This window comes from Sceloporus occidentalis, unplaced genomic scaffold (assembly GCF_023333645.1).
Source record: "Sceloporus occidentalis isolate IW3139 unplaced genomic scaffold, rSceOcc1.0.p SCAF_7, whole genome shotgun sequence".
Classification (NCBI taxonomy): domain Eukaryota; kingdom Metazoa; phylum Chordata; class Lepidosauria; order Squamata; family Phrynosomatidae; genus Sceloporus; species Sceloporus occidentalis.
The window spans coordinates 57,415,990-57,436,910 of NW_028316987.1; the positions used below are offsets into that span (position 1 = coordinate 57,415,990).

The 20,921-nt window shown below is 41.0% G+C and overlaps 1 protein-coding gene across 2 annotated transcripts in view; it reads right to left on the minus strand.

The window, feature by feature from the left end:
• The window catches only part of SNX10 (sorting nexin 10), a 56,579-nt gene that overhangs the window by 16,171 nt on the left and 19,487 nt on the right, over positions 1 to 20,921 (minus strand). For both annotated transcript variants that reach the window (XM_089533048.1, XM_089533049.1), the window contains exons 2-4: positions 16,985 to 17,033; positions 3,928 to 4,014; positions 2,448 to 2,548 (exon numbers count right to left, since the gene is read on the minus strand). In XM_089533048.1, the coding sequence (XP_089389174.1) occupies positions 2,448 to 2,548; positions 3,928 to 4,014; positions 16,985 to 17,008 (212 nt within the window). In that variant the 5' untranslated portion in view covers positions 17,009 to 17,033. The remainder of the gene's footprint in view (positions 1 to 2,447; positions 2,549 to 3,927; positions 4,015 to 16,984; positions 17,034 to 20,921) is intronic.

Consider the following 20,921-nt stretch of genomic DNA (forward strand, 5'->3'; position numbering starts at 1 on the left):
AGCTATGAAAAGGATGGAATAATTTTAAAAAATGACTGGAGATTGCCATGTAACATGCCTTAGATGGCAGATTTCAGTGTTGTAGTCATAAAAGTTCATTGCAGCAAAAACAAGGAGCCTTGGAGTAACATAGATAGATATAGGCTGACATCTTATTAGTAGCATATACAAGCATAAGGCTACCTTATGCTTGCATATGCAAATTTTTGCTTATTATGGAGGCTGGTCTTCTCATCCTCATTCCACAACATTTGGTATGATAGCCACCCCCATGGGCATTCCATTGCTGGTAAAGAAGAGAAGAGACTGGAGAAGCATTTTGCTATGTTCCCATGGTAAGACACAGGCAGATGACATCATCCTCTGACACTTCCAGAGGAGCCCAGCAGATTTGGCTATGGGAACATAGCGAGATGGTTCCTCAATCCTCCCAGCTCTCAACCAGCAACAGAATAGCCATGGGCAGTGGGGAAGGATAGTGATATGGTGAGTCCTGAATAAAGTCACAAGAAAACTATAGCATTCTCTGTATGAAGAACTTGTGTAATATGCCAGTTATCTTGACCTGTGGTGGGCAACTTGTGGCCTTCCAGATGTTGTTGGACAGGAATAGCAATAGCAATAGCAGCTTCATTTACATACCGCTTCATACCGCCTAAGCAGTCTCTAAGCGGTTTACAACTGTAAGTTAATTGCCCCAACAATCTGCAACCTCACCAGCCTTAAAACAGTATAGTCCTGTGATGGGAGAACCTATGGTATGCGTGCCACAGGTGGCACATGACGCGATTTCACCAGGCATAGGATGCGGAAGAAGGCAGAAGAGGCACATGTGTGTCCATTCCTCCTCCCTGCCATTTTTGGGCCTCCCACTGTCTCTTGGAGACAGCAGGAAGCCAGAAAATGGTGCTTAGGAGAAGAAGCCAGAGGCGTGTGCCTCTGGCTCCTCCTCCCAGCCCTCTCCCGGCCTCTCTCAGGTAGTTGGAAGCCAGGAAAAGGTGGGGGAAGGAGGAGTGACTGGCGTGTGCCAGTGGCTCCTCTGCAGAGACCTTTTCCAGCCCCTGGCTTCTCTGGGGAGAGAGCTGGAGACACTGGGGTAGGAAAAGGTCTCTGGGGAAGAGAGACGGGCCACATGCCCAGTCCTCTTGCTCCCTGCTTGACTTCCCTTTCTCCCAAAGAGCTCCAGAGAGCTCTTTGGGGGAGAGGGAAGGTCCGGGAAGGACAGGTCGCCCTCTCCCCTTTTCCCCGGCTTCTAGTTGTCTCTCAGCGACAGCTGGAGGCCAGGAAAGGGTGGGGGGGAGAAGTCCCGCCCCGGAAGCCCTGCCTCTCAAGGATGGATGTCCTGCCTCCAGAGGCCCCACCGCAGGCATTCAGCCCCCTCCCTGGGAAGCAGATGCCCCACCCCCGGCAGGCAGACCTCAAAAGGTTCACCATCACTGGTATAGTCAATGGAAAGGGGGAATGGGAGTGGCAGTCCGACAGCATTAGAAGGGTATTTGAATGAAGTACAATGTGTCAGTTAAGTGAACACAGAAAATCATGTCTAGGTACCCTTAAGTATATAGTTTGCTGTGATGGTTTGCCATAATAAAAACGAGCCCTTTGCTTCTTTAGAGACAAGTTTACCTAATGATGAGGGCAATAAGCAAATGAGAAATGAAAGCACCTCTAAATCACATGTCGCCTGTTCACTGGGGAACTAAAGTCATAGTTATGGTTCCACACAGTAATTTGCACCAATCACTGTTTGATATGACATTTAAATTCGTATTTTAAATGATTTAAATTTCCATGGGAAAGTTATTGTATTGGACTTCAACTCTCACAATCCCCCTGCCAGTAAATCTGGAAAATACTGGGAGTTATAGTCCAAAAAATAAACATTTTTAAGCTCTGGATAGTGTGCAGTGAGGAAATAGCTGCTCCAACAAATTGTAGAGGAAAGAAATACAAAGAGGCAAGTATTCTATAACTGACAATATGGAAATATGCAACTACCCCTTTCTGGATTGAAAGGGACTGTATGTATCATGATTCATAGAGGAGGGGTGGCAAATAGATCTTGGCAGGATTCTCTGCAACTCTTTGAACCCTACCCAACCCCACAACTGGTCAAAACACACTAAAAACATTTTAAAGTACCTATTTGGCTCACCCTCAAACAGCTAGAGACACAATTAAAGCAACAAAGAGTGACAAAATCCCAAATGGCAGCTACAGTGGCGTGACATGGTCTTCCCGGATAGTAAAAAATGGCCCCTGTAGCCTTGGAGTGGGTTAGCCTTGAACTCAGCATGGGCTCACTATTACTCTACCACATGCATGCCACAGCACAGGGCTTTTTCCCACTCCTACCTACTTAGTGCTATTATTCCCTTGTGTCACGTACAAAACTGTAAGCCATTCTTTCAGTGTCCTTGTCCTGTTACTATTTGGAAATTACTCACATTAACACTGCATTGCTCTGAAGTCTCTGCCGAAGCCACACAAATTCTCTAAAGCGCCGCCGGACACAAGATGTTTTCCTTGTAAAACACATGCTGTTTGTCTGTGAAGAAATTGTATTTACTTGCTCTGTGAACTAATGCAGCTTAAAAATACTGTGTACCACTTTGTTGGTGTGTGTCTTCAAGTTGTTTCCAACTTATAGCTACCCTAAGGCCAACTTATCATGAGGTTTTCTGGGACAGAGAGTATGTGGCTTGCTCAAGGTCACACAGTATGTTTCCGTGGCCAAGCTGGGATTTGAACCCTGGTCTCCTGAGCCAAAGTCCAACACTCAAATCAAAATGCCACATTAGCTCGCATACCATTTGCCCGCTACCAATATCCAAAATCTAAAAAGGCCTGCATGGAGAGCCATCCCCCTGCACAGTATGAGGGGCTTCAATCAGAATAGGAAATTGGGAGGAAAGGAATCTCAGCATGCTCTTGCAAATGTCGAGTAAACCCCTTGATCTCAAACAGTAATTTGTTTGTAGGCCAGAAACATCAGTCTCTGTACACAGCTAACAAAAACTGATCAAAAAGGATTAGACTGCAATAAAATCTTCCAAAATGATCATATAGTTAAAATAATTTGTCATCTAAAATGTAGCTCTGGGATACCTTCCCAATTCTTTCAGTGCTTAAGACAAACTAGTATTTCAGAATACTCTGGCTTAATTAGAGGCTGGTTCATCTCAGGATTTTGACTGAAGTGGGAAGATAGGAGGAAGACCCCAATTGTTGTTGTAGATACAGAGATCAAATCTGAAGATTATACTTTACATTAACTAGATCTGTTTTACATCTTATACCTAAGAGTTCCAGGTCCATGGTCTACTGAAAACAGTTTTTCATGACCTGGTACACTTCAGAAATAGACTACATTCCCCATCATCTCCAGCCAGCATGCCCTATTGTCATGCTGGCTAGGAATGAAGTTTGTAATCAAAGACATCTGCAGGGTGCCATGTTAGGGAAAGCTGAGGGGAAAAATGCAATCAGGTTCTGCTTGTATCACTTCTCTGCAGTCTAAACTGCACTGCAGAAATAATGCAGTTTGGCACTGCTTTAACTGCCATGTCTCAATACTATGGAATTCTGGGATTTGTAGCTTTGTAATATATTTAGCCTTCTCTGTCAGAGTGCTCTGGTGCCACAACAAACTACAAATCCCAGGATTTCATAAAATGGAGCCATGGCAGTTAAAGCAGTCTCAAACAGCATTATTTCTGTTGTATAGCTTAGACCTGAGAAAGCAGGGGGGAAAGATCATGAATACTTTTCACATATCCTGTAAGCTTTAGCTTGTCATATTCTAAGATTTTATGTTACAGGGTAGGATCCAAATACTTTAATTAATAAATAAGAGCACCAATTGATTGGAATAATGGAAATGACTACCATAGAAAAGCTTTTTCACACTCTACCAAGCATACTTACATGAATGAAGATTTCATAGTCTATATACGAATGCCAAAAGTCTTCCCTTTGCAGCTGGGGATCTCGAACCAAGACAGTTACAAATTCCTGCAAGAGCATAATGAAGATATTGATGTGGAACTCTTGTTGAAAAGAGGACTCATACAAGCTTGGCTGGCCTCAAATTATTTATATTCTTGTTATCCAAACAGACTTGCCTTAAAAAGTACACAGAAGTTGTGGAAAGAGGAATCGAACAAAACGCTGCCCAACCAAAAAGAAAAGCAATGACTATTTTTTTCTATAGCACATATTTGGGAATTAGCCAAAGGGGAAGTTCCAAATTAGATAATACTGTGTATTTCAAATTAGGAAATACATGCTTGTAAGAAAAGTTCTCAGCTATGTCAATCAGGAAAAGTTGCAAGTATTGTCAATTGAGAAAAGTCTGAATTATTGTCAATCAGTCACTTCACACAAGAAACAGATGCCAGTACCAAATAGATGGCCAATCTCATTTTTAAAAAGCTATATCACTTTTGCTTTCCAAGTAAGTTAAGAAGAATGACCTTTTACAGGAAACAAGTGCTATTGCTGATAGTGCAAAGCACTACTTTCAGTGTAGCTAAAAAGAATCCACATTTGCTTAAATGAAAAAGATCTAAGTATTTTGATGGGTCTCCTAATACATGACTGGACATGAATAATACATGGACTGTGCATGAAATAGGACCAGAGCTTAGCAGAATTACTTTTGGGACTATGATTTTCAGAATCTATATGGCTAAATTCTGGGCGAAACCTACAAAACAAGTATGTATCCTATGAGCGAAGTCCAGTTATCCAGGTATTTATTTATGTATGGTGTATAACACATATGAGAGTATAATAGGAGGAGACTTAATCTTGATGCAGAGTAACAGAACCTTTCCTAATACCTACACCTCAATCATAAAGCTGGGAAACATCACGACAGCAAAGCAGCAGTTCATTCTCAACTTTTTTCACAGAAAATCATACTGAGATGAGGAAGTACTGCAGCAAAGGATAGAGCATATCTCCCAATATCTGGTGTGGGTACTCAAAGGTCTTCTGCCAAAGGGCAGTGCACAATGTCTTGGCTGACAGAAGAAAAGTAGGAAAGCTATATCACCCTGAAACTTTAGACTACCCCTCCAGAACTACTGAGTGATCAAGAGTGCCTTTCAGCCCATGACAATATCATCCTAAATTGCACATCAGGATCTGAGTATATTCTTTGTGTGCAGTTCTCAAATCCACTCACCTAAGGTAATCCTTCACCCATAAATTACTTTGAGATAGAAAACAAAAGGAGAAAGATAGAAATTTGGCAGAGACCTTAAGTTAATCATTGCAGTCTCACTGCTTTAATTTGCATGAAACAGTTTCCTTCTGTCTAAAGAGGAAGTACAGCTGAGGTGAAGAAGTTTCAGTTCATGGTTGTTGATAGGGTTAACATAACTAGAGACACTGGCATGACAAAAACCATTTTAAAAATCAACACTTCTCTGTGCCCTTTAACACAATGAAACTTAAAAAAAAAGGAATATATATATTTTGCCTTTCAAGTAACATTTCATTGGCTATTTACCCTAAAATCTACTAAAAAAGCTTCTTGCAAACTCAGCTTGCATGGTAAATTCCATTATTACCAAGACATGGGAAAGCAATGTGTCCTCCATGGGCAGAGTGCAGAACACACCTTGTTTCCACCCAGAGCAAGGACACAGCACTCTTTCCAATAAGTCTCCTCATCTTGCTTGTCACCAGAGATAAAGGAATGTGCCACAGAACAGGAGAAACAGAGCCACTTTACCCATATAGAGTGAGCTTTTTCTTCTGTGCATTTTCTCTCCTAAGGAATTGGAATGTGGACAGCCATTGGTGCCATTAGGACAGGACTTTGGGGCAGCAGTCCAGGGACTCAAAACAAAATGATCTGCCAGGCTTGATAGATGGGCTTGACAAAAGAAAGGCCCCTTGTCCAGGAGGAAAGGCAAACAGCAGTGTCTCTCACTGACCGTCTGAACTTGTGAATTTGGGAATAAGCTGTTTTAGCTAAAGGAAGGTGTGGGATTCAATCTCAAAGTTTCCTAAACTGTCAGTCACACTTTCTTCCAAAACTGTAAGGGCGTGATCAGTTTGTACATTTACTTGCCCAGCCCGGGGAACATGGCAAAAAGAGATGGCAGTGACATTACCACAGCCTTTGGGTATAATCAGTTCTAATACAGAAGTCTCCTTATCTTGCCACACTGAGAACTGAACTGAAGGGAGTTCCTACTTACATTTGCTTCAACATGACTAGATCTCTCCCTACAATTGGCCACCCTCATGAAGCAGCTTTTCCAACTGAGCAGAAGAGCTCTACACATGTTCAGCAGACTTCAGTTCCTGATTCAGACCTTCTTGCTCAAAATAGGGAGATCAGGAACTGAGGAGACAGGGCCTGGTTCAAATGTATGTTCCTGAATCTTTGCGAAGTAAAGCCAGAGAGACATACATTAGGGGAAGGGGCAGTGTGAAGCCCCATCCCTCTAGCCCTCACATATTGGTGAATAGGGCTTCTGTCACATGTAAATAAAGCCCTTCTTTTGTGCTTTCAAGTAATTTCTGACTCTCACAATTTGTTCCGAGGGGGGTTGCCCTTGCCTTCCTCTGAGACTGAGAGAGTGTGACTTGCCCAGTAGATTTCCATGGCCAAGCAGGGAATGAAACCTATATCCTAGTCCAACTGGCACTCTAATTAAGTTCTAGTACCATTTAAATAAAGGGTGGGAAACCTTCTGATGTGAGGGGAAACTGTACTGGTCCTTCTGCAAACCTTTCAGGACACACTCCCTTTCCTGCTACAGCTAAAACTGGCTGGCAGCTGTAGGATGAAAGAGGATGCCAGGATACACTCCTGAACAACAGAACTCTAGCAGACTGCAGAACAGTGTCTCACAGGGACCTAAGCAATGGAAAGCTAGAGAATGCACAAGCTGGTGTGCTTTTGAAACTGACTAAGCCTGAATACAAGTTTTAGGAGTCATATATGTTTTCCACACCTCTTTTTGTAATCCCAAGGTTAGAATTAGCATGTCTAAAGAATGTAGTAGTTGAAGCAACTGTGGTGTATTGGATTAATACTCTGGGAAACCAAGTATCAAATCCCTACTCAACCATGGAAATCTACTGACTGACCTTGGGCAAAGTCATGGTCTCTCAACCTTAGAGGAAGGCAATAGCAATCCTCTAAATAATTCCTGCCAGGAAAACGCTATGATAGGGTCACCATAAATTAAAATCAAGTTGAAGGCATGTAACAACAACAAAGATTGTAACAAGTTAAATTTCTTTTGTTCATGACCATACCTTTTCTATGATTATCCTTGTTTGCCATCCATAAATCCTACCTTTTGGCCTATAAATATATAACCCCATTGTTATTTGGCAAATCCTGTGGTGTGGTGTAAGGGACACCTTGCTTGTACATTTCACCCATAAGATGCTTTGTCTGCGATCCTGCCTAATATTTGGATTTATAATGGTAAAGGATAATTTTGGCACAGACAGAGGAATATAGAAAAGAGGGAGTGGTAACACTGACATTACCACAGCAGCTATTGGGTCTATTCAGTTATTTATTATTTTTGGAGACCCTAATTTCTAGGGAAGTGGTACGCATCACAGCCCCACTTACCAGAATGAGTAAGACGGCTCTTGTAACTGGTTATGCTGGTAGGGATGGGATACATTCAGAATACAACAGAACCGTGGATGGTACCAGGCAAACAAACAAATGTGAAATAATAAGGTCTTTCAGTTTAAATTCATCAGTCCCCATTGGTTTAAATGAAAGACTGAATTTCAATTGTTGGGGGGGGGGTTGTTTGTTTGTTTTTTGTAAGAGGTAGTCACAAGGCTTTTTAGTGGCATTAAATACATCTGTTCTGCTAATCATCTCTTACTTTTGTTGTTGGCAGGCAGTGAGTGCTATTGTGTTTATTCCTTCTTATAAATCCAGAATGCATCAGAGTTTGGAAGAATGAATAAAACAGTATAATTAAAACAATGTTTAAATATAACTTTCCAAGTTCTGTAATTACTTGCCTGCATCACTGTTTTGAATACCCATCAGATGTGAAAGGCACTACACTCAGATATGAGCTGACAATATTACAGACACAATCATGTGTTAAAAGTGGGAAATCTATTATGCCAGAGAACATAAAATGTGGAAAATACAGAAGGTTTTTTTTTTAAATCCCTCCTTGGAATTTCCCCATTTTATTTTCAAAGAGAGTATTTCCCCCTTGTACCTGGTTGCATTTCTACTAGGTTGAGCAACTCTTTTGCTTCCAGTATTTACTCTCTCTTTCACTTTCACTTTTTCTTGTTATTTTGTTCCCTTGAACTTGCTGGTATGTTCCTTGCATTCCATGCTACAACCATATGCCCCACATCTATCATTGTGGTTTACCTTCTTTTCCCAATAAAAATGTGCAAGTAAACATGCAAAAGATTATTCTGCAAGTTGGAACAAGTATTCTTGAAGGCCAGTTACTCTGTATCTTCCCCTACAGTGTTTCCAGAATGTTATTACTGTACTCCTTTTCCACAGAGGAGCACATCCAGAAAATGGGACTTGTGAATACACTCCAACCCCCACCACATGCTGCAAATTCCCACTGTTGGTTTTAGAGTTTTAGCAATGCTGAGGTATTTGTGCAGAGACAGAAAAATGGTGGTTGTCGCCTAAGCATGAAGGAGCTTCATCATCACTAAAAACTTTTCTCCACTTCTAGTAAAACAGTGTTTGACGACAACAACTCCAGTTGTGTGCACTGATTTTGCTATAAATATTTTTAGATAACAATACATCTATGGCTATATATAGTAATAACTGTTAATAACAATTCATATGATTTAAATGAAATACGGTAGTATGCTATGGGTCAGATCCAGATATTGGTGTACTTAAGAGTACTGTACTTAGAAAATTACAGGGGCGTAAATGAATCTCAATCAAGGGAGTGGACTGTGCAGCCCTCCAGATTTTTTTGGCTGCAACTCCCAGCAGCCCTAGTCAGCACAGTCAATGGTGAGAAATTCTGGGAGCTGCAGTTCAACAACATCTGGAAAATAAATTCAATACAACACCTAATCATGACTAAAGACCCATTGAAAACAATGTACGCATGACTAAGTCTGGATCCAGACCATTGGAAATATTTTTTAAAGAAACTGGAAAAATAATACAAGGAAGATTATTGGCTCTGCAATGATTAAGCATTAGAAAACCAGAAGAACAAACGAAACAACAGATGATAACTGACTCATGTTCATGAGCCACAAAACATCCCAAGGGCAATTCAAGAAAGATATCAGCAACAGCGAAAGAGAAGAAGCATTCATTTCAACAGTCTTCATTTCAAACTGATGCACTACTAGAAAGGGGGAGGGGGTTACACATACTTAAGCCTTCAAGCTGTCCACTGACTTATAGTAACCCCATGAATTTCATAGGGTTTTCTAATGCAAGGCATACTCAGATTTGGCATTGGCTTTCTCTAAATTATAGCCTATATTACCTAGTATTCCTTGGCAGTCCCCACCCAACTACAAAATGGGCATAACACTCCTTAGTTTCCAAATTCAGATGGGATCTGGTACTTGAATCCATTTCTGTTGGCCTTAGGAATCCACTAGTTAGCCTGGATCAGTGATTCTCTTGCTACGGCAGCTGAAGAATAATGGCTTGCTTAGAACATCTTGTAAGTTATGAAACAGGCAGGAGCAGAATGGAAGATTTCTGGATTGCAGCATGCATAACTGAGCACTACCCCCACTAGCTTTGAATAGCTTTCCTCAACCTGGATCAGAGTTCCCATCTTCCCCAGCCATGATAGACGGATTCAGTACAGAGGAAGCCTAGCAAGGTTGGAGAAAATAGAGGTTTCTTTAACCTCTGAGTCCCCATGTACAATCCTCCCAGCTAGCAATGACCCAAAGCAACCCTAAACAGCATGCAAATGCAGTAGGTTCTATCTCCACCCCTCCAGAGGTACCCCAACACTCCCAAAATAGGGGAAAAGTTCAGAATCAAATGCAAATGTTTAAAAAGGCTTCTGGAAGTAATATTGCATCCAGGATGCAACCCATGGTGGGAGAGGGGAAAAGAAAAGGCCTCTACCTCTCACACATTTAATCACTTTTGCTTAGACGTAAAGGAACTTGGTGCTCACAATTCTCTATCGTCCTCTTGTTATTGTGATGTTGTGTGCCTTCAAGCCATTTCCAATTTATGGCAATCCCAGGGTGGAGTTATCATGGGGTTTTCTTGGCAAGATTTTGTTCAGAGTGGGTTTCATGGCTGAGCTGGGAATTGAACCCTGCTCTCCAGAGTCGTAGTCCAACACTCAAACCATTATGCCATGCTGGCTCCTCTTACCCAGCAACAGATTGGGACTAATTATTATTCCTGAAATGTATGGTTTTCTGGGCCAGAATACCAAGCTTAGCACCTTGTATTTATTAGTTATACAGATTTACTTCACTTATTTATTTACTCTAAGGCACCAAAAATGAGACTACTACTCCACTTGACCTTCACAATAAGCCTGCATGGTAGTTTGGGTGTGGTGATTGTGACTGGCCCAAACCACAGACTAGAGATTTGGAGTTTCCCCAGGCTTAAGTCTGAAATTCCAGCCTCCACACCACACTGACTTTTTTGCTTTCAATATGAGGTAAGAGTGAGTGACCAATAAATGATTTTCTGGCTTTAGCAACAATGCAGGTTAGAAATCAACTCCTGCCTGTCTGGACTTCTGCATCTCACTTTCCCATATCTCTTGATCAGGTGCTGTCAGTGCCATCTGCAATGTCAGGGAGAACTTGTTGAAGCCAAATAAAGAATTCTGGAACCAGACGCCCTGGAAAATATGATCTACTCAAAGTGTCTGAACCCATTATATAGGCATAAAAGTCCAGGAAACCTGTATTTCCCAGGATCTTTAAGATGTGATAGAGTGCTCCCATAATAAGGCTTTTTCTACATTGCTACTGCCAGACCAGGGGACAGTACAGGGAAGTCAGTGGGCTCAATCTGGCCTTGAAATAAACCGAGTTATTTTATTTTATTTACTTTTGGGAAACAGACTCATTTTTCTTGCCAAATTCCAAATCAAGCTAGGGGATGTTGCTCCTTGTTAAATAGCACAACAGGTTTGTGTAGAACCCTTAGCCTACAGGTTATGGGGTATTAGAGAGTTCTTTAGGGCAGGGTTGAAGAATGGAAAAAAAATCTGGGTAGCAAGTCACTCAAAGGACATCATGAAGTTATAGAAGAAAACTACTTCTTTTGGCCATGGAAAGTTTTGAAATATGTAACTTAAGAATTTTAACAGGCTTCTTCCCCAGACCACAATGGCTGCAGAAGATTTTTCCAACACTGATTCTATGCCAATTATTTCCTACAGACGTGGAATAAAAGAATACTTGTCTTAAGAGGTAGCACTGAATTTAATTCCAGCCTTCCTGATCACACCTAATTTTTAGAGTCTTCTGATTCTTCCCCCATTCCCTACTTCTTTAACTTACCTAACCTAGTGTAGAATTATGGAGAATTCAAATTCTAGCACAATTATATATGGCCCTATTTAACAGGCCCTGTTAAAACATAGCCCAACTGTATTTTTATTTTAAAAGGTGATTCACTCACAGCTCTACTATACGCTATATATGTTCCCTGTGTTATCCCCTCAAGGTGCTGCAAAGCTTCAAGGTATCTTTCCACATACAATTATAACCACATTATTTGCCATTTGTACTATGTGATTTAGGTTCTGTCTCACTGAATATAAATGTTGATTTGATCTGGGCTCATTAAAAGACAGATGTTTAGATATTTTATTTGTAAGTTTGCCATTTTGCATAAATTTTGCATGAGTGAGCTACAAATTCTTTTTAATGTCAACATGACTTGCTTCCAATACCTTTTTACTGGGAAGATCCATCAACTCGTATATGCATATCCAAATACTGAATTTTTAACAAAGAGAATTCATATTCTCTCCATGTGATTTTGCTTGCATAATAAATCCATTTAAACAAGAGAAACTGTACATCTGGCAATAAACAGAAGGACCAGAGCTCAGTAGCATTACACAATTCAGCCCCTGGCATCTCCAATTAAGATGATATCAAACAACCAGGCTAGGAAAGACCTCTACATAAGAAGCCAGAGACCTGTTGCTAATCAGAATAAACAATGCTGGACGAGAGTGAGTACTGGACTGACACAGGAGAAAGAAGGCTGTGTGTAGCCATGATTGTGTAGAAGGGCAGAATATGGGGTTTGGTGCAGAATCTGACTCAAAGAATCTCGGAGTCATTAAAAATGAAAGAGCACAGAAAACACTCAAGTTAATAAACATAGTGCAGGTGAGTAAGTGGATACCTTCAAATCACCTGTCAACTTATGGCAACTCTATGAATTCCATAATGCTTTCTTAGGTAAGAAATACTCAAGAATGGTTTGCCATTACCCTCCTCTGAATTATAGCCTATACCACCTAGTATTTGTTGATGGGCTCCCATCCAAGTACTGACCAGACCTTCTGAGATCCTGTTTAGCTGCTGAGACAAGCTCTTGGGGGTATTTAGGCAGCTAGTTATGCATAAATACATGTGCACAACACATAGATAGGAGTGTAGGCCTAAATCCAACCAGGGATGATCCATTAAATCCATGGGAACTTGAAAAACTAATTTTTATGTAAATTCCTCTGATTCAATGTGTCTGCTCTAGTTCGGACTAACAACCCAGTATCAGCTGTACCTCCAACTGAAAGTAATCCCTTTTGGGTAAAATTCAAAGACATAGCCATGTTAGTCTGGAAATTCAGTATGCAAAGGGATCTTATAGCACCTTTGAGACTGAAAGAGAGAAGCTGGTAGCATGGGTTTTTGTAGACTCGAGCCTACTTCCTATCTCAATTCTGATGCACATTCAAATGTTTCCTTCTGGTTCATGAGGTTCACAAAGCACAAAACATCCTCTCTTTATCTGGGGTACAAAAGTGTAGGCAAGTGTGGCCCTTGGGCATCATATGGCCCCAACACATTTTGTACCCCAAAAAATACAAGGGAAAAAGGATTGGAAATTTACTCCACTCCTGAAGAAGCAGAAAATTTACTGGATGCTTCCTCCAAAAACCTTCCAACTAACAATCCTGCAAGTCACAATCAGAAGTGACTTGTGTGAGGTGGCCCTTTGGGGTGAAAATTTGCCCCCAAAATGAAGGAGATGTTGTTTTAAACAAAGACAGTATATCTGTCAGATGGAAATGTATATGAACAGTAATAGTATATATTAAATGGTCTCTTCAACTACATATTTCCCCAGTTGGAATAAAGAGGTTTTTTTCTTTACTACTAATATTTGGCATTCATAGGCCTTTCCAATGCCCTCATTACGTGCTAGGGTTGCCGGGGGGGAAGCGCCCACATGCCCCGCAACCCTCACATGTGACGAGGGCGTAACAATGGTGGCGCCCTGTATACATGACACTGCCATTGTTACATAAGCATTGCATGGTGTCCGCACGGCACTAACATAACGAGTGCACCAATGGCGCACTTATTATGCTGCCACTACAGCTTGAGAAGAACCCGCTTTTTGCTGGGGGGTTTCCTGCCGGCAGCAAGTCGCATGGTTTGGCGGCTGAGGCTTCCCTCTGGCGGAAAAACAGATGCCAGGAGGTCACCCTTTTGGGGTGGTCTGTACCGTGCCATAGTTCAATTGGTCAAAACCCCTTACATACATTAGAACAGTATTTCAAAACTGGCAAGCATTATCTTCTTATTACAGGGCTTAAAAGCTAGAAACAGAGTTAGCAACCTACAGGATATATCTATGTGACTTGATTTTTTTTCTTTCTCAATACATTTAGAGAGTAGCCATATTTTTCTCCATCTTTTATTTTTTTTATAGTGCACAATTTCCTTCAGGAAGGAAGTAGAGCTTAGAATGTTTTCATACACATATCATGTATGCTGTTCATTCACCGTTCAAATATTGTGAATTTTCTTTTCTGAATTACAGTTGAATGATGTGCTAATACCAATTAGAAGAAAGTGATCCAGTGCAACTGTGCAGCTCTAAGTGAGTACAGAGACCAGTTAGTGAATCAAGGGTGGTATATTCTCCATTAGAAATCTTTGGAGTGCCTCTCAGCAATATGCAGAACAATGTTCTGCATTACAGTATAACTGCATCTTTTACCTCCCATTCACTTAATTGTAAAGGTTTGATCTGCAAAGGTCAGTGCTATAGCACATGTTTTCAGAGGTCCCCAGTCTAATCCTTCCCATTTCCAGTTTCTAACCCAAATGCTCCCCCCCCCGGTCCTCCTCTTCTTTTTGAGACAACCCTCTACAATGAACAACGAATTAAAAATTTTCATTCATCGCACCACACGAATAATGAATATTGTTAACCAGCTGTATTTGCTAACCTTTGTTGGTGAAACGTGGAACTGCATTAGCATGTAGCTAATCAAATTTAACCAGTTGTTTCCAAGGTCTGAGAGTGAGTGCCATTAACTAACAAATTAACTTGTTAAACCTTCTTGGGGAAAGGGTATCCCTTCTTCCCACTCCACAGCACGGCTGTCCCCTTGCGCAACCGGGCTGAAGCAGGCTGGAAGAAAGGAGTAGGAAGCAAACGTTTGCCTCTCAAGCCTTTCCTCTGCCCAGTTGTTTCTTCAGAGGACACCCGGAGGGCAGCCGGGCTGAGGAAGGAGGAGGAAGCAAATGTTTGCCTCTTAAGTCTTTCGTCAGCCCAACAGTGCCTTTGGGAGACAGCCAGGCCTTGAGGGGCAAGCCTATTACTGTATTGCTCTGTATGTAAGTTGACTCAGGTGTTTGGGGTCACTTTTGGGGCATAAATGTCTTGACTTACAGTCGCATATGTACAGCAAATTCTTTGCAGACACTTTTAACCAAGTGCTTTGTTAAACAGGGTGGAGAGGCAAGCACAGCTCAATTTAGTATTCCCTTACTTAGAAGTCAAAAATGTGAAGCATCAGGTTGGAAGGTGCAGATCATTCAAAGCAAAGTGTGGAGAGGTTACTTTGAGGGATAACAAATCCCAGTATTTCCTAGCTAGCATGGCAACATGAAAAGAGACAATTGAAGGACTAGAATCACAGGGCCCATACAGACAGGCCAAAATAAAGCTGCTTCGGGACTCTTAGGACGCATGCATCATTTAAACAGCATACTTCCAAAGTGACCCAAAGCAGCTTTATTTTGGCCTGTCTGTATGGGGCCACAGTTCATACAGAACAAATGTGTACTAATTGTTTCTCTCATGCATGGTCCAATATTTAAAAGAATCACATGGAACTATCACTGGCCTCCATACCCAGCATTGTGAGACAACTACTAGGACAGCAGCAGGACCACTGTTGATACCCATCAAGGCCTTAAATTTAAATCATCCTCACACTCCAAGCTGTATCATGTATCAGGCTTATAAACCATCTTAATTTTCTGTAAAGTCCTGGAGTGATGCTGGTGCAGGGGCAATGCGAGAAATTAAAATGGTGGTTAGACAAAGCTATCAGGCACTGTCACATACCAGTGGCATCTGGTGGCTTCCATGTCAGTGCATTGGTATATCCACTCCAGGCTTTGAACTAGATTTTAAAAGAACCCAATTCCTAAACCTTGGAAAAGCTCCTTTAAAGCCTGGGATGGGTTCAATACCCCAACAACATGAGAGCCAAAGGCCAACACAGCTTCATTTCCTGCCACTAGGGCCCACAAAAAAAGAAAAGAGGGTAACCATCAGAGGCTATTTTGCTCAAGACTCTTCAGTCCTGGCATCAGCCCTACATGAAAGTGTGCTAACAATTTAACTTAAATCACTTTAAGACATTTTAATGTTTAAAAGAAGTGGACAGAATATTCTTGCTTTCAGCTACTAAAGCAGGCAATGTATGGCCTTCCATACAGGGACGTAGCCAAGGGGGGGGAGGTTCTTGGGGTCCGGACCCCCCCCCTTCCGTTAGATAAAATGAATGGTGTGTGCTGGCGCACCGCCGCACCCAAGACCCATTATAATGGTGGCACTTAGTCTGGACCCCCCCCCCCTTCCCAAAATCCTGGCTACGTCCCTGTTCCATATATTGTTCAACCACAGCTCTCAGCTTCTCTAAACAGCATAAGTAAGGATCTAGAATGCTGAGTTCTAATCCAACAATATCTAGACTGGAAGGTTACACTTTGCCCATCAGTACATATTGGGGGAATTCCCTTATGTGATAACCCCAATTGCAAAAACACTTCATTTTCCACCTCTTCCACAAACACTCAGCATTACAACATAAATGTTAGGGAAACTTATTTTTGTCACTTCATCCTTGCAAGAGTTATGCAGTCTTTTTCAAGTTCTAAAATGCTACTAGGTGTATCAGTACAGAGCCTTTAAGCTGCACAGATCACCTAGCCCAGGGGTAGGCAACCTTTTTGAGCTGGGGGCCGGGTTGCTGTCCCTCAGACAACTGGGGGGCCGAAGCCAAAAAATAAATAATTAAATAATTTTTAAAAATAAATAAATAAATAAATAAACCGGGACAAATGTAGGACAAAAATTTCAAATGGTGGACACTTTTTTTTAAAAGTGGAGGACACGCGAAAAAAATTGCTGATTTTTAAAAAATGTTAATATAAATGCATGTTTCTGAGGTTTCTATAGACAATTGCCCCTGCACGCGAGAGGCCAAAGGCCCCGGCGACAATCGGTGGCAGGACTGGGCTGGGGCCGGTTCCAAGGCCTCGCCGGGCCACATCCAGCCCACGGGCCGCACGTTGCCTACCTCTGACCTAGCCCATTAGTTATATATAGTTCTATGCAATCTGACAACAGAGGAGCAGCTGACTCAATACAAAACAAAACAATGTTTATTAAAAACGTTTGCTTTCCATAATGTGAAACCTTCTTCCTGATTTGTTACAAAAACATAGCATTTCCAAATTTTGAAGAGATATATTTTAATCTTACCTGTTCTTCTTGCTTTGGTGCCATCTTTCAAACTGTATGTGAAGCCAATCTAAAAACATAAAAGCAGTTAAAACCAAATAAATATAATTGAAAGGATGTGGATTTTATCTAAAGGTGAGCAGAGCCTGAGGCGCCAGTTCAACAAGTTCTGGAGGCCCACATAATTCCAGCCCCTGGTTTAGGAAGTCTCTGTATTGAGAATTAGAAAATTATTGTTGCATCAATCAATAGATCCTTCTGACTGATGAAGATTTAAAATTAATTCAGAGGTGGGGGGGTACAATACATATTGTTGAAAGATGGTGTACATATGATCTTCAGGAGTATGATTACTACAATTTTTTGAAAAGGGAATTTCTGTCAGCTTAAACACACAATGCACAGTCATATGCCTTGCAGAATAAAGAAACCTGGGAATTTCCCATTAAACACTTGACTGAGCCTTGAATTGAAGGAATCAAGAGGACTTTCATGGCAACCTAGATACAGATAAATGCAGTTCATCAAACCTACTGTGGGTCTCTGCTTCCTTGACATATAGTTCTGAAATGACAAGTCATGCCATGAAAAATGACTTGTTCCCTTAGCTACAGATGGCATGAGCAACTCATTGTGGAGGTCACATGTAACATTAAGCAGCAGAGATATATTTATTGGAGTAGTAGCTGGGCAGGGCAAAGGCCTGTACTATATCATCCTGCCATTGCAAAAGGACAGTAATACACCCTGACATCAAATAATAACAGGCATCTATCAAACAACAGGAAAAAAACCTCAGATATTTTTAGTATTTCTATGAATGAACCCCTGCTCAGGTTTCATTATGTTAACATGCTGTTAAGAAACATCTTTGCTATTGCAACCTCATATGTGGAAATCTGGAAATTTCCAAGCCCATTCTTGAATTCTGTAATAAAAACCTAAATTTGTCCCACAATGGCCAAGAGGAACACAGCCCAGAACATCAGTCTAATCCAACAACATCTAGACTGGAATTCTGAAATCCAAAATACTCCAAAAAGTAACACTTTTATTCTTGGGTGGCTGAGATAGTGACCTTTGCTTTCTGAGGGTTCGGTCTACACAAAATTTGTTTCATGCGCAAAATTGTTTTTAAAAATTGTATAAAATTATCTCCAAACTATGTGTATTAGGTATATTGAAATATAAATTTATTATGTGTTTAAACTTAGGTCCCATCTCCAAGATATCTCATTATGTACATATATACAAATACAGGCATTCCAAAATTAAAGAAAAAACCAAAATCCAAAACACTTCTGGTCTGAAGCATTTTGGATAAGGGAGACTCAGCCTGTAGTAATTATTTATTTCACCAATAATAATTATGGCTTCATTAACTTAACAAGGGATAACTTCACATTTTTTGTAGTGTAACTGTTACTTTTAAGCTACTTTTACAGTTTCAGGCTGTGGACCAATTAAGGCTGCATCAGCACTGTAGAAATTATGAGTTTGACACCACTTTAACTGCCATGGCTCCATACTACAGAATCCTGGCACTTGTAGTTTGGTGAGGCACTAGCACTCTTTGGCAAAGAAAGCTAAAGACCTTGAAAAACTACAAATCCCAGGATTCCTTAAGATGGAACTACAGTATTTAAAGTGGTGTCAAACTGCATTATTTCTATAATGTAGATGCACACTAGGTGGTGGCGGAAGAATATCACATTACTTCAATATTGGTTCACACTAAGCCTTATGCCGCTGAACAAAAAACATTCTGATTCTTTAGAAACAACTAGGAAGTATCTATTTTTGCTACTTCTGAGAAATAGGAAACAGCTAACTTTTAAAACCTGTAACCATAACATTAATTTTCAAGGGGCCTTCAGAGCTATAACCCATTTTAAAGTAAAACTAAAATTCCTTTTTAAAGTAATTTTCCAAACTCTGAGTAGAACTGATTCAATAAGCAGGAATCAATGTGATTCATCTTACTGATTATTCCCATATCAGCAGCCTGTAAAGCTCATCCCCAAAGATGCATTTGGAAGTGATTAGAGTCGGTTCTTTAAACTTACACAACCAATTATCTATGAGTGAACACTAGAAAGAACTTTGCCCTCTTGTCTTAGGCAAATAAGTGAATGGAGATGCACCATCTGGGATTGAGACTTTTTTTTCCACAAGTGGGCAGAGAAAAGGGGGAAAGTACCAAAATGAAACAAACCCGAATACAGTGCTACCTCGGGTTACGAAATTAATTCGTTCCACGGCGCCGTTCGTAACCCGATACATTTCGCAACCCGAAAAGGCGCTGGAAAGCCGCTGGAAAGCCGCTAGCCGCGCTTCCGATTTGAATTTCGCGCCGAAACGCGCCGAAATTAATTTCGTAACCCGAAAAATCTTTCGTTACCCGGAACAGTTTTCGTACCCCGGAAATTTCGTAACGCGGTCAATTCGTATCCCGGGGTACCACTGTATCATTGTTTCTAGGCAATGACCTCAAAAAGGCTCTCTAGTTAGAAAGCAAGAAAACATAATTTAAGAGTTCACTGAGCAGAAAATGCCCCTTGCCCCCGAAAAAGTATGAAGAACTGACAAAAAAGGGGAAAGCAAGGCAATTTCTCCCACCACCTTTCAAGAAACCAAAAAGAAATCTTGTGTCATGAATAGCAGTTCTTGCTTTGAGAACCAGAAAATTCCTGACATGTATCACAAGGTCAGATCCTATGTGTACATCTCTACAGCTCTTTTGTATAACCCTTGATGCCCTCCTCCTCTGTCAAAAAAAGAGTCAGTTCCCTCTCTCAGAAGTTACCTTTTAAATAGGTTGCAACTCTCCACACACTGCTAAACAGAGCGGGGGGGCTGTTTTTCAAAACCAGATCTGCACTACTGGACATTTCTGGGTTTGTTTTGCTTTTGCTTTTTGAACCAGTTTGGTGTAATGATGTGAATGTCGGGCTAGTACTCCAGAAAGCCAGGATTCAAATCCTTGATCAGCCATGGAAACCTACTGGGTATCCTTGGGCAGGCTGCATTCTCTCAGCCTCAGAGGAAGGTAATGGCAAATTGGAATACATCATCGGAATAAAGGCAAGAACCTTGTGGTAGAGTCACAATAATTTGAAGTTGACAAGAATCTAACACACAACAATGACAATAACAATAGTGGCCCCTTGATGGTTTCAGAAACAGAAAATTGGCCTCTGGAGCCTCCACAGTTAATCACCCCTGTTGCACAGAGACCATGAAAAAGAATTATGAGTTCCCCAATTCACATCCACAGATCCATAATAACACCGGTATACAACCCACATTGTACAACTCATAATCAGCCAGGAAAACTGAGGATTGACTAACTCACTGCTGAAACAAGAGTTGTAATATTTCAGATCAAAAGCAAGAAAATCAGTTCATTCCAACTGAAGTTCTTAGGTGTATATTCCCCTTTATGGTAAACATGATATTCCACACATCAAACATAACTCTAATCTTTAGCTATTTTTCTAGTCAACTTCAGAAATTTAACAAGATTTGTATCTCCATGCCAGAAATCTAGCGCAAAGATAAAGACACTCCCTTTCAGAGATAGGAAAGTTACAGTATTTATAAGAGGAAATCAATTCATCTTAATTGTTAAGGGCAAACTTTCCCATTACAGTATTGCCTCATTGGGATTACACTGCTTGTTACTTTTCCATTATGTTTGGGGTAAACTAAGGATTCATATGGCCTAAATACTCTAAAGGCACCAAATGCTGTCTATTCCTGGAAGTAAAGCAGGCACAGCCCTGGTTAGTACTTAGATGGGAGGCTGCCAATGAATACCAGGTGCTGTGGGCAATATTTCAGAGGAAGGAGCTAGCAAAACCACCTCTGAGTATTTTTTGCCTAAGAAAACCCTAAGAAATTCATGGGGTTACAATAACTCCACAGCAACCTGAAGGTAACCTTGGGCAAGTCACAT